The 13030-nt window shown below is 40.8% G+C and overlaps 3 protein-coding genes across 3 annotated transcripts in view; 1 reads left to right on the forward strand and 2 right to left on the reverse strand.

The window, feature by feature from the left end:
- Nucleotides 1-2596, reverse strand: part of wwc1 (WW and C2 domain containing 1) — a 28576-nt gene extending 25980 nt beyond the window's left edge. Inside the window, exon 1 of the mRNA XM_077504625.1 lies at nucleotides 1690-2596. Coding sequence (XP_077360751.1) covers nucleotides 1690-1808 — 119 coding nt within the window. The 5' untranslated portion in view covers nucleotides 1809-2596. The remainder of the gene's footprint in view (nucleotides 1-1689) is intronic.
- Nucleotides 2597-4031: 1435 nt separating this feature from the next.
- On the forward strand, nucleotides 4032-9805 carry arl10 (ADP-ribosylation factor-like 10). Its single transcript, XM_077504626.1, has 4 exons — nucleotides 4032-4416; nucleotides 7472-7649; nucleotides 7791-7966; nucleotides 8405-9805. The coding sequence occupies exons 1-4, from the start codon at nucleotides 4204-4206 to the stop codon at nucleotides 8576-8578; spliced, it is 741 nt and encodes a 246-aa protein (XP_077360752.1). The 5' UTR covers nucleotides 4032-4203; the 3' UTR covers nucleotides 8579-9805.
- Nucleotides 9727-12643, reverse strand: nop16 (NOP16 nucleolar protein homolog (yeast)). The gene is made up of 5 exons (XM_077504627.1): nucleotides 12406-12643; nucleotides 11999-12107; nucleotides 10886-10952; nucleotides 10702-10808; nucleotides 9727-10223 (listed from the first exon to the last, which is right to left on the reverse strand). Exons 1-5 carry the CDS (start codon nucleotides 12510-12512, stop codon nucleotides 10086-10088), a joined length of 528 nt encoding a protein of 175 aa, XP_077360753.1. The 5' UTR covers nucleotides 12513-12643; the 3' UTR covers nucleotides 9727-10085.
- Between the last annotated feature and the right edge of the window lie 387 nt (nucleotides 12644-13030).

Consider the following 13030-nt stretch of genomic DNA (forward strand, 5'->3'; position numbering starts at 1 on the left):
TCAAGGGGAAAAAATTACAGAAAATAATATTTTCTAACTGCTTGTATATGCCTGTATTAACTGAAATGTATAAATAGGCATCTTAGAGATGACGTGCTGCCTACGTGAGCGAAAATAAAATCCACACGGACGCTCGCCATCTTTCTTCACAGAATGGGCTGCTGTTGCACGTGGCGGCCAGTCGCCTAGTCGTAATTTACCGTCGACATGGTAACATAAACCGTAATTGACATTGACCCTGCAATAGAGGGGGCGTGGTGAGCAGTGACGGAACAGGCCAACTTAAAAATATCTTCCCATCAAGAGTATACAGTTTACCAGTAAACCTTGATGAAATTTCAAATCTAAGAACGTAGACAGCTGGTAATATGCAATCATATTTGTTAGGCCGAATTTTGACACATTTTAACAAGATTTCTCAACCAAGTCAACTCACTATCATAAAACGTGACGCTAACTGAGGGCATTGCGAAAATGATTTTTCACATTCCCAGAATTCCACATTTCCCACCAAAAAAAAACAAACTGTTCAATTGGTGAGGTCGCTTTACAATTTCCCCATTTCTCAAATGATTCAAATTACTCTAATGCTAAACACAAAAAAATCCTACTTTTGTAAGAGTACCATGTTTTCCTTGACAACATTCTTGAAATGATAAATCTAAAACAAATACATTTACATAAATGTAATAATTTTTCTACCAGTTCAAATCTTCCAAACCTCAAAAAGTTCCGTATTCAAGACAATTCCCAGTATTTTGAAGAATTTCTTGTGACAATTATCCAATTAAAGTAACACAAAGTCAACAATTCACCACAAATTCAACATTTCCCACAAGGTACGAATCAATCTTCCCTCAAAATGTTATTGCTTTTTTACGAAGTCCATTTTTCTTGAGAAAATAACCAAATCGATGTTTTTTGTTGTTTTCTTTCTTTTTCTTTTTTTTTTTAAATAATTGACCATTTCTCAACTTACTCAAATCATTAAAATTAATATTTTTCTTTTCAAAAGGAAATTCACATTTTTAAATCATCCATCCATTTTTGGAACCACTTGTTGGAGCCTAAAACCGTTCTACATTTTCAATACATCCTTGAGGATTCTACTCTAACTTTCTAAGTTTCTAGTTTTGTTTGTGGTTAATGCCTGCCTTGCCACTAGTGTTGTTCCGATACCGTTTTTCGGCTCCCGATACGATACCCAGCCTTGCAGTATCGGCCGATACCGATACCATACCGATACTTGATTTTTTTTCCTCAACATGAGAAAGCTGTCCTGCCATTGGTTCAGAGCATTCAAGGGCCAATAGGATATCTTACATCGGCATGCAGTGAACACGTCACATACCAGTGAATGTCGTGCACCAGCAAGACACAAGATGCTGCATCCAAAATCCTATATTAGCGTTGGAATTAATGGTATCGGCATGTTACTTGTGAGTAGTCACTGATACCGATACCACTGTTTTTATGCAGTATCGGCACCTCTGCCGATACCAGTAACGGTATCGGAACAACACTACTTGCCACTGATGCTTTTTAGTAGGATGCAGGGCCAAAATGGGCCAACTTTTAATGGCATTATCACGGAGTTATGATCCATTTTATTGCTCCTCGAGCAGCATTACTACTTCAAATAACTTTCTTGATCCAAGCCAGGTCGGCATGCGTTGTTCCCTCTTGTACCTGTCTCTGGGATCGATCCAGCTGGTGCTCTGGTTGATGTGGTCGATGTAGTAGACTTTGCCGTCAAAGTCTCGGGCTTCCTCCCAACCGTCGGGTAGTGGCAACTCCGTCCTCGGCATGTCAGGCGAGTCTCCATGTAATGAACTGCCCGCGACTACTCAAAATCTCGACGAGGGGAAACCATCGCTTTTCTCGGTCATCATCGTCGTCATCACCGGTGGTGGTGGTTGTTGTTGTTATCCCAGAGCTGTCGCTTGGCTCCGAATATCCATAATATTAATACTGTAGTAATCCAAGCAAACAAACTGGGGGAAAAAATGTTGTTAAAAGTGACTCGGGAGGTAAAACGGTTCCATCAGACTGCACTTGATGTCTCCTCCAATGTCGCCATCTTTTATCTCCCCCAAAAAGTTGAGGGCAACTTCCGACGCCAAATTGCCGCGTTGTGCCCCCCTCCGCTATCAAACGCCGCTAATGGAGGAGGTTAACAGTCAAGCTCTGGAAGCCCATATGACGAAATCCAAAACGCGACGGTTTGATAGTAGAGTCGTCAAATATGGATTTAAAAAGACTCCGCTCGACGTCACCGGGCTGCCTCGTCGTCTTCTTGGCCACAGGCCACCAGCATGTTTCAGCGAGGATCCAGGTGGAACCGATGCTAGCCCGCCTGACAACCAAACGCTGCGGCAGAGGGAGAAAATAAGTCTGAGGGGAGGAAGAGGAGACGCCGACTAAACCAAATACAACTTTGGCGAATTAAAAGCACGTTTTTGTTTTGTTTTTTCCCCACAGCCGAGGACGTGAAATGATGCGAAGCTGATGGTGGATAAAGTGTATGTCCAGTTCCCGGTGACTTCGATCGCTTCTAGTAGTCATCCGGGATACGTCAAGTCAAACCGGATATGTCTCATCGCCGCTTCCTGCTTGCGGTTCCGGTTTCAAAGTAAAACATCTTTTATAAAATGGCGGCGGAGGTTTCAGAATAAACCTTGGGCAATACTTTTAGCAATCCGTTATCACCCTCTTGTGGCTAATTGAGGGACTGACACTGACCCATACAGACAGACAGATTGATAGAATTAATAAAATACAGGGTGTCCAGAAAGTCTCTTTACCATTTAAAAAAATTATTAAAAATGCAATTGATTAGATATTTTATTCAGATTTGTTCTATTGTATTCAGGGTTTATTAATTAATTAATTAATTAATTAATTTATTTATTTATTTTTAATCACACTGCATTTGTTTGTTTCAGGGATCCTGTTTGTCAAAGAGGTGATGTTGAATGAACCCCTACAAAATGGCTACCCCTCAAGAGAAGGCGCAATGTGTCTCATGGTTTATTGAAACAAAATCGGATAGGCAGATCGGATAGAATTCACCAGATATCACTCCCCTGGACTTCTTTCTATGGGGCTATGTTAAAGATATAATGTGTATCGAACAAAGATAAGGGACATTAGTGACCTTAAGCAAAGGATTACTGATGCCATTTGCTACAGCGAACATGGCAAGAAATAGAGTACCGTCTTGATGTGCTTCGTGCAACTAATGGTGCCCATGTAGAAGTCTATTAAACGAGGTTTTAAAAAAAAAAAAAAAAAACTTTAATAAACGCTGAATACAATAGAACGAATCTGAATAAAATATCTAATCAATTGCATTTTTAATAAATTTTTGAAATGGTAAAGAGACTTTATGGACACCCGGTACATTAACACTTTAAATATGCATTTAAAAAAAGGTATATATATAAAATATATCGAGTAATAATCTATAGATTTTAAAAATATATCTAATATATCTGGCTCAGTGGTATGGTGGTCGTCTCCCAAACCAGAGGTTGTGGGTTCAATCCCAGGCCATTGTGATCACGTCGAAGTATCCTTGAGCAAGATACTGAACCCCCAATTGCTCCTGATGCTGCGTCATCAGTAGGTGAATGGGTAGTCGAAATGTAAAGCGCTTTGAGTGCCTTAAAGGTGGAAAAGCGCTATATAAATGAAGTGCCATTTGCCATCTAAATGTATAATCTATGGACACTAACAGTACCTAGAAATTTACATTTATTGCATTTATAAATTACAAACTACATTTTTTTAAAAATATAGGAAAAATCCATCTGATTTATTACATTGATATTTGTGTGTGTGTGTGTGTGGGGGGGGGGGGGTATTTGCCGTTATTTAATAAATCACAAAATACGGAAATATTAATGATGCTATATTATGTGTTTACTGCCCATCATAAAATTGTATTTAAAAAAAAAAAACTTGTGGAGATGAAACGTTCAAGTGCAGTCAGTCATGACAGGTTTATAGCTCGTAGCGCATAGACAGATGTTTTTCCGTACCCCTTTAGTGGGGGTCTCCAGGTGACTTGAACGCAGCATACGTCGAACGCAGCTACGTCGAACCCACATTTACGCGAAGCACCTGAACGCCCCAGTGTCATCCTGCGCTTGTTTGGAACCAAAAACAACACAAGCGGCGAGCGAGCGAGCGCGCGGTCACATGTCGAGAGGAGGAAACGCGGCAGAGGCGCTCGAGACGGCGGCACTCGGCCTCCGCACTCGTCCGGGAAGCACGATGGTGCTCCTCCGCCACATCTCGGTGGCGCTTACCGCCGCCGTGGCCGCGCTGGGCTCGGCGATCTTCATCGCCCTCAATTACTTCTACCCGAAGCGAACGTGGTCACCGCACGCACAGTACGCCACCATTAAGGAAGTAAGGCACCGGTCCATTTGCTTTTTCTCTTGACTTGAGCATGAATCTCAGGGCTTGATCTTTTCCGAAAGATACTGTCTTGATAAAGCAGTTGAAGAAAAATGTAAAAACGTGTACAATAGATATTAATTACATGAAAATGTATTTAGTCCTGGCTCCCAGTAAAGTTCTGGGTTTAAATCTTGGTCTTTCAGTGTGAAGTTTGCAAGTTGGTTCATGCTATTGACTGGCGACCAGTCCAGGGATGGTACCCAATTGCTCAAAAAAATTGGATTGCCATAGAAGTAAATGGAACAATGTGAGTGAGTGTGAATGTTTCCTTGTCATATGTACCTGGCAAGTGACTGTCAACGAGTCCAAGGTGGACCCCACTTCTCTCGCTAAAAATCAGCTGAATCCTTCGATGGACAAAGTGACTACCAGGCCGATATTCCGCAAACACCGATAATAGTCATCTTGTTCCTAACTAGCTGTCAGCCACATTTCATGTACTTTTGGAGGAAAGTGTGGGACGAGGCCGGGGAGCAATCGCTGCGGTGTGACGGGTTGGTGGCGGAAAAACCGGAACTCATAGAGAGAACAAGTTTACAAAGGAAAAGTTTACTTATTATTGGAACAGTTTCAAGTAAAGTGGAATTTTCCATGTGGTCTGCTATCCCAGGAAAACTGATTAGATGATTAGGACGCTGTTAGGACTGTTATTAATCATACCTATTTACAGCTTGCTGGGGAAAAACCCCACCAAGTTTGGGAATAAATAAAGATGAAGATGAAATGATAAAGAAATATGCTTCAAATCTACTCTTGCATTGTTAAAATTAAGTTTTGGGGAGTGGTTCTGCTCGCTCCGCCCCCTGATCTAGAGAGTCAATGTGCTTTCATTCCATTATTATGATCAGAGGTGGAGCCAGGATGTTGTGATGAGGTGTGCGGCAATGTGTTGCAGCAGACTAGGAAAAGAGCCTCCATTAAAATGGTAAAAGCAGATTGTAAACAGTGATTGGTGCTATGTGAACTCCGCGGTGAGATTTGGTGTGGGGGCGTTGTTATATAAATTAGCCATGTCATGTCACAGTTCTGATTGGCTTTTTAAGAACGCAATTGCTTCCTGGAAACCACACAAAATGGTGGTGGCCTCGGCGTACCAGTGACCCCGGAACACAAATGTACATATATTCCTTATCTTCTGCGAAGAACAACTTTCCTGTGTGACGTCCTCTCCATCTTCATGTATAATCGTTAAGTCTTAACCCTCCGGTTGTGTTTGTTAATGTCCATGGGTCGATGTTGACTAATGTTGAGTCATCAAAAATACCACAAGGTAATTCATTGTTTTTAATATTTAAAAAATGAACATTAAAAACGAAAGGCCAAAAGACAAAGTTGAACCCAAGTTTTATTTTCTTCTAGATTTTCCTAATCGGTCAATTTGACCCACATACCAGGAGGGGATACTGCCCCCAGGTGGCCACACCTGAAGGAGCAGCATGATAACTAATGAATTCTAGCAATAATGTGGCAAAATATGTAATTGTATGTTTTTATAATGCTAATCAACGTGTTATAATTTTTTAACCCAAGCGTTCAATCATTTGCTCATCAACTGTGATCATTCCTGCACTGTTTCTGCTCGACAATCTGCTCAGGTAACGCTGATAAAAATGCAAATGGCTGAAGGCGTGAAGCAAGAACCTCTCTCGTCCTGCGCAAAGTCCATGCTGATAACGCCGCATAGCGAGACAAAAAAACAAAACAAAAAATAAATCCCAAGCCGTGTCTTGACACAGCTTGAAGTTGGTCCCCCGGCGGACTGCTGATGGCTTGCTTATGTACTGTTTGGCTGTTTACTTGGCATCACAAGCGCACAACACGAGAAAAAAATGCAAATGAGCCGGCCTCCTTTTTTTTTTGGAAACATTATACAGCTGATTATGTTTAATGGCTGCGCACACATTCGAAGCGCTGCGCTAGCTGGCATGAATAAGTGATGTTGAAAAAAGGGGGATGACTGACGTGTGAAAGATGTCTGGGGGACCGGGTGGGGGTGGGGGGAACGTCTCTTACATTTTAAGTGTCTGCAAGCTGGAGCTCAAGTTGGCTTTGCAGGCTCCCTTTTAAATTCCTCAACCTCCACTTTTTGTATGAGATGGAGCCAAAAAAAAAAAAAAAGGCTCTTGTTGTAGTATAGGGAAGTATAAGACTCGGTGTAAGTAAAATTAAGCCATCTAGCGGTGTATAGTGATATTACAGCTTAAAACTGGTCAACCCCCCCACTAGGGCTGCTCGATTATAAAGAAAATATTAATCACGATTAATTTGGTAATAATTGAAATCAAGATTAGAACAATTTGTTTTGTTTTTTTGTACAAAACAAGAAAATGCTTAAACGTAAAAATATGAAGACAAATGCATTTTAAAATAAAAAAATAATATAAATAAAATAAAAATAAAATTAAAAAAAATTAAATAAAAAAAGGTGCAAATATACTACATTTGAACAACTCAAAATAAGTGTAAATCTTTACTTTTTTTTTTTACAGTTATGCTGATTAAATGTTATCAGTGTTTTTTTTTTTTTTTTTTTTTTTATTTGAGTTTGTAGGGAGAAAAAAAGTTTTGTGGTGATTGTTCACCCTTGCTTTAGACCAGGGGTGGGCAAACTCTGTCCACGAGGGCCGGAGTCCTGCAGGTTTTGGGTGTTTCCCTTCTCCAACACAGCTGATATATGATCAGCTCATGAGCAAGCTCTGCATAAGCCTGATAATGATCCTGTTGATTGGAATCAGCTTGTGTTGGAAGAGGGAAACCTCCAAAACCTGCAGGACTCCGGCCCTCGAGGACCACCCCTGCGTTAGACAAACAATCCACACTCAAATTCACACCTATTTACAATCTTAAATGAACTTCAAAAGTCAATCGAAAATGGTGAGAGAAGCGGGTACATGCATGCATATTTTTGGAATGTGAAACGAAGACGAGTAGATACACACCCGAAGGCCGGAACCAAGATTGGGATCCCCAATTAGGATTTGACGTTTGACACACTCGCCCGCAGGAGGAAGAGGACCGTGGCAAGCGTCAGGTGCTGGTGCTCGGCTTGGATGGAGCCGGGAAGAGCAGCATGCTTCAGGGCCTGACGCCCGGGGGGGCCAAGAGGGGCCGCTGCAGGCCCACCCGAGGCTTCAACTTCATCAGTCTCAGTGCGCCCGCTTGTCAGCTGAACTTCCTGGAAAGTAAGTACCAATTAAATTTCCGTGAGACATCCCCCCTTTTCAATTTATTCGTTTCTGGTTCAGCAGTTTTATTTTAACCTGTTATTTGCTGAAAAAAAATAAACTTCAGAGTTTTTTTTTTTAATTATTATTATTTTACAGTTGGCGGCGGCGAGGAACTGCGCCCCTACTGGGCTGAGTATCTGATCAGAACTCATGTGCTGGTCTACGTGGTGGACTCGTCTGACCGTAGCCGCCTCCCGCTGGCAAAGTCGGAGCTGCACCGCCTTCTGGAGGTGCAACCCCAGCTACCCGTGGTGGTCCTGGGGAACAAACAGGTCAGAAAAAAAACACACTTAAAATAAATCTTGTAAAAGACGTAAATGTAAATGAGGCATCAAAATAGTAAGGAAACACGAATGCGGGTTGTTGTGACAACGAGGCGCTCTAAAGCGGTTACGCCAGCATGAAGCATGCACTCAGGCTGACAACGAGGCACACTAAACTGGCCAGGTTAGTGGACGATCTCAAGGGAAGCTACATTTTCGGGGTGTAAACTTAACTTGCTAGCTAGCTAGCTAGCTAGTTAACCGAATGTCGTAATTGTGCCGGATAACCACTACAATACATAGTTCTCAATCTTTGCACATTTTCAGAAGTGATCTTCAAACATATCAAATGTTATTCTAGAAACGAATCTCTGCATTTGTTTGTCAGCATCTGGAAAGCAAAAAGTTGCATGGTTGCGCTAAAATTGTGTCTGTGGCCCCTACCAGGATAAACCTGAGGCGGCGAGCGTGTCGGAGCTCCACGAGGCCCTGTCTCTGGGCTCAGTGGTGGACGACAGGAAGCTGTTCCTCCTGGCCGCCCAGCTGGGCTCCGACGGCGCCCTGAGGAACTCCTGCAGAGGCCTGGACGCCTTCCAGGACCTCCTGCTGCAGCTTGTCTGACAGGGGGAGGTGGAAAAGGTGCTCCGTCTGCTTTTGGAACTGTTCGGCAGTGCATACACACAAAGACACAAAAACATTTAAAATCCTCTTCCCCTCACACATTTTTGGTCCGGCTTGTTTGGGCGCGCCAACAGAAACAAAGAACACGAGGACATGTGTGACTCATCGAGGACAGGTTTATTATTGGGCGGCGGGCGCCCATGTCTGTAAAATGACGCTTGGAATTTATATTCAAACTTCAAGAAGAGCTGATCGGTCTCCTTTGTGGGTAAATAAGGAGGATTTTAGGTCTAAAACAGAGTTTCTTCACCTTGTTGGAGGTCCTGAACCCCACCAGGTTCCTATGCGCATGCGCCGAACCCTTCTAAATTGAAAAACAAAATGGGATTTTCTTCAAATCCAACATAAAGGTAGGAATAGGGTTTACTGGTGAACAAAATGAACAGGGTCTTAAGATGAAACCCAGGAGGGCAACCCAGAATTGAACCCTGTGGAACACCATAAAAAAGATGTCCAGAAAGCATCGGCAAGTTTCGCAAACCGGCGCTACATTTTTCATTCATCTACAATGTGCATAGTCCACCCTGCTGTCCAATATCCCAAAATACTGTCTGCAATTTATGTCATGTGAGTAGTTTGACATTGCTTTAGTTTTGTTTTTATGCTACGGTGGTTAACTTATTTTTGTAAAATGTAGTTTAGATACCTGTACAGTTCATAAGTGTTTTAAAAGTTTAAGCCTGGAAAAACAAACATTGTATATGATTTTCTAGTCCTTTTGTGGCCCACTTTTAGGCAGATGCAGAAGATTCTCGACATCTTGTCACTCATTAATTAATATGAACATTCAGCCCAGCAAGTGATGGTTGGGAAAAAGACTCCCAATTACTATTTTTTCTTTTTCTTCTTTTTAAATAACGTAATGTTTAATTCCCTTTGATGCGACTTAGTCGTAGAAATGTATTCATTTAATGGTTCATATTTTCATGACTGGAGAAAAGGCTTTGCCCATTTTTTGCAAGCTGTTGTACATATATGCATGTCATAATGCATTTTATGTTTGGCAATAAAATGTAGTTCGTTCTTTGAAAATGTGCATGGATCTATAATCTACAGGTCGTGTTCCTGATGGAAAAAAAACGCATTAATTTGTTGTATGGTGAAACTTTTATTGAGACAAAAACATCAAACACTATCTCCATATACAAATAAAAATAAAAATGTGAAGTCTCTTTTCCACTGTTGTTTGTTTTGTGGATAAAAAGAAATAATTCCATAAGTCCAAGACATTTTTTGTGTCTTATTTTCCTTTTTATAAGATGTATCCAATCGCCAACACAAACTGGGTCAACTGTGGCAAAACAGTCATTTTACGCGCGTTAACAACCTGGACACTTAATTTTAATCCTCTTGTGAAGAGCAGACTTTTTTTTTTTTTTTTTTTGAGTATGTTCGGAACATCCTCTAAGGAACATTCTTACTTGAACACGCCCGCGGAGGCAAACTCTCAGTGGGACATGGGAGCGGCGAGCGAGGCGACGAAAGCGTCGTAGTGCTCCGCGTGGCAGCGCTTGTACTCGTTGATCTTCCTCTTAATTTGCTTGGGCGTGTCCTGGTAGTAGTTTTTCTCGTCGCTGGCCATCGCCTGCAGGGTGAAACGACAGCGGAAGAGAGTCAGACGGGTCAAAGTGTAGAGAATCCAGTGGAATTGGGTTTTTTTTTCGTGGAAATTAATCTTCTGCAAAAAGACACGAGACAAATGTCCTTTTCAAGAAACAGCAGCCTTCAGAGAACATCATCTCTTTCGAGGAGCTGATTGGAAGACGCCAAATAGGCGGAACGCCATCCGTTCTGGTTGCCTTCCAAGTTGCTTTATTTAGAATTAAAAGTGATTAAACAAAAACAAAAACCAGAGGAGATTCTATAATGTGAATGAATATAGTATTTGCTCTACATCAATGTATGATTCCAAGAAATATTTCTGTATCACCTTCTAGTCTGTTGGCCCCCCAAGGGTTCTTTTCTCTCTCTCATTGTAAACATATTTACTAAACATTTCAAAGGTTTGGATAATACTAAAGTGCAGTACTAAAGTGCGACAACGTTGTTCTTTGCCTTCTCACCTTATAATTGTCTTTGTGTTCGCGGATCATGTGCTGGGCGTACTCGATCAAATCGGTCGACAGCGTCTTTGTGTCCTTCACTGGCCGGTTGGCCTCCTCCTCCAGCTCTGCTCACAGATTTGACACGTACGTCGTGACACACAACACCTGTGCCTCGCTTCAACCGCTATGCAATGAAACTTACGGTTGATGACGTAGGGCTTGATCACGGGGCGGGCGGAAGCTGTCCTCTCTTTTCTTAAACCGAGGAGCTAGCAACAGTTACAAAAAAAAAACAAAAAAGATCGGCAATCTAATGGATTAGGTCATTTTTAAAGGAGACAAACTTGGCTTTTTTTTCACAATTTAAAACGGTTTCCAGGTGCCTCCTACCAATAACATCCCTTTCTAAAATAATTACATTTGTAAAGTATGGTTTTATTACACTGCTTTTGCTTTGCAGTTGTATCAATGCAAGATTTGCAGGGAGTAGTTGTTTTGAATACCAACACGCTTTTGCCACCTACTGGCAAAAACAAAGCACTACAGGAAGTGAATACTTATACTTCCTAAATTGCAATAAAAGCACAAATATGAACATAATGTGGAAAATTGCCCTTTAAACAAATAGTTGTTTCTGCAGGGCCTGCCTAGTGCCACTGCCTACCCATGATGGGAGAAATGAACCAAGTACATATTTTGTTACTGATACAAGTGACACTTTCTCACCCCCATTGTTACATCATAACGGGGCTAATATGGTGGGGTTGCCTGTACTGTAGGGGTGTTAAAAAAAAAAATCGATTCGGCGATATATCGCGATACTACATCGCGCGATTCTCGAATCGATTCAATAATCGGCAGAATCGATTTTTTTTTTTTTTTTTTTTTTTTTTTTTTAGGATTCACACCTTGAGCATGGAAGAATGTTATATGAACGGCACATTAAGCCTTAATATTTTTATTTTAATGCTGTTCAAACATGAAACAGATTACAACCTCTATAAGACTGAAATTTCAGATAAATAAATAATACATTTTCATATAAATCTTACACTCTACAAGCTTACTGATTAGTATTTTCTAAATATGAATGAAAAAAAATCGCAACAATCGACTTATAAATTCGTATCGGGATTAATCGGTATCGAATCGTGACCATTCGTATCGGGATTAATCGGTATCGAATCGTGACCATTCGTATCGGGATTAATCGGTATCGAATCGAATCGTGACCTGTGAATCGTGATACGAATCGAATCGTCAGGTACTAGGCAATTCACACCCCTACTGTACTGTACTCTGTATTTACACTTACACTATCTCTCTTGATGGGAAAACTGCGGTTTGGGTCGGACACCAGGCCCATGTCCTTCAGGTTTCTGACCATGGATTTATTTTGATCCCATGCGTCTCGTATCTGTTTACTGAACAAAAATCAAATGAATACACACATGCCAGAAGTCAGGTGAATTTTCAATTGATTTGACTAAGCATTGGGTAACTTGTAAGCTAGTAAAAGGTCTTCAAACAGTACACTGACATGTATAGTAAATGCTTTACATTCAAAACTTAATGTATTACGAGTCGCACCACAAAATACGCATTTCCTTTTTCATCATCTCGCTACTTTAAGGGAGTAATATGTACATACAGTGATCATTCCATGGTTAACACAGATATTATATGTACTGTACATAAAGCCATAACGAGCATCGCGCTTACTTTTCTATCCTCGGATTGGCTTTCTTGTTGAACTTCTTCTTAAGTTTCTTGCGGTCTCGATTATAGTTAAACGTATTCCGTTTGCTCTTCTTCTTGGCTTTTGGCATGATTATTTATTATAAATATATGGGTTGTTTTTGTTTGTTTTTCTTGAATGAGAGTGGAAGATATTTCAATGCTAAGAGTGGTTAGCAATGAGGAAACAACGTGTAGCGCCGAGAGGAGGTTGCGTCTGTTAATTTCCGGTCATGTGACCGGCACCCTTCATTGTTTTCCCAACGTTTTATTTTTTTCTTCGTTTATTCTTTAATAAATAACATAAAATATCGTTATTTTGAAATGTATATGATTAGAAATAGTTATTGCTATCGTTTATTCAATGAGTGGACGAGAGACGACGTACTGTTGTGGTCATGTGACTTCTCAGCCCTTGCTCCTTCGTATTGTTCCAAACCTTTGTTTTCTTTTTTTTATTTTTGTATTTATTTTGTTGGTAACCTTTAACACCGCTATTTTAAACAGTGTATAGTTGAAAATATGTAATTATTAAATTTAGTTGACTAGCGAGGATTTACTTTTTTGAAAGCAAGTGAAAATTGGCGATGACTCTATTTTTACAGCAGAG

The sequence above is a fragment of the Festucalex cinctus genome, chromosome 18 (genome assembly GCF_051991245.1).
Source record: "Festucalex cinctus isolate MCC-2025b chromosome 18, RoL_Fcin_1.0, whole genome shotgun sequence".
NCBI classification, from domain to species: domain Eukaryota; kingdom Metazoa; phylum Chordata; class Actinopteri; order Syngnathiformes; family Syngnathidae; genus Festucalex; species Festucalex cinctus.

What these genes read in the sequence shown, in the direction of transcription:
- nop16 (XM_077504627.1), bottom strand. Translation starts at nt 12,512, where the DNA reads ATGCCAAAAGCCAAGAAGAAGAGCAAACGGAATACGTTTAACTATAAT. An exon ending in CAAGCCCTACGTCATCAACC is followed by an intron (nt 10,809 to 10,885) that starts GTAAGTTTCATT and finishes ATCTGTGAGCAG; the next exon opens with AGCTGGAGGAGGAGGCCAAC. An exon ending in AACACAAAGACAATTATAAG is followed by an intron (nt 10,224 to 10,701) that starts GTGAGAAGGCAA and finishes TTCACCCTGCAG; the next exon opens with GCGATGGCCAGCGACGAGAA.
- arl10 (XM_077504626.1), top strand. Translation starts at nt 4,204, where the DNA reads ATGTCGAGAGGAGGAAACGCGGCAGAGGCGCTCGAGACGGCGGCACTC. An exon ending in AGTACGCCACCATTAAGGAA is followed by an intron (nt 4,417 to 7,471) that starts GTAAGGCACCGG and finishes ACTCGCCCGCAG; the next exon opens with GAGGAAGAGGACCGTGGCAA. An exon ending in TGGTCCTGGGGAACAAACAG is followed by an intron (nt 7,967 to 8,404) that starts GTCAGAAAAAAA and finishes GGCCCCTACCAG; the next exon opens with GATAAACCTGAGGCGGCGAG.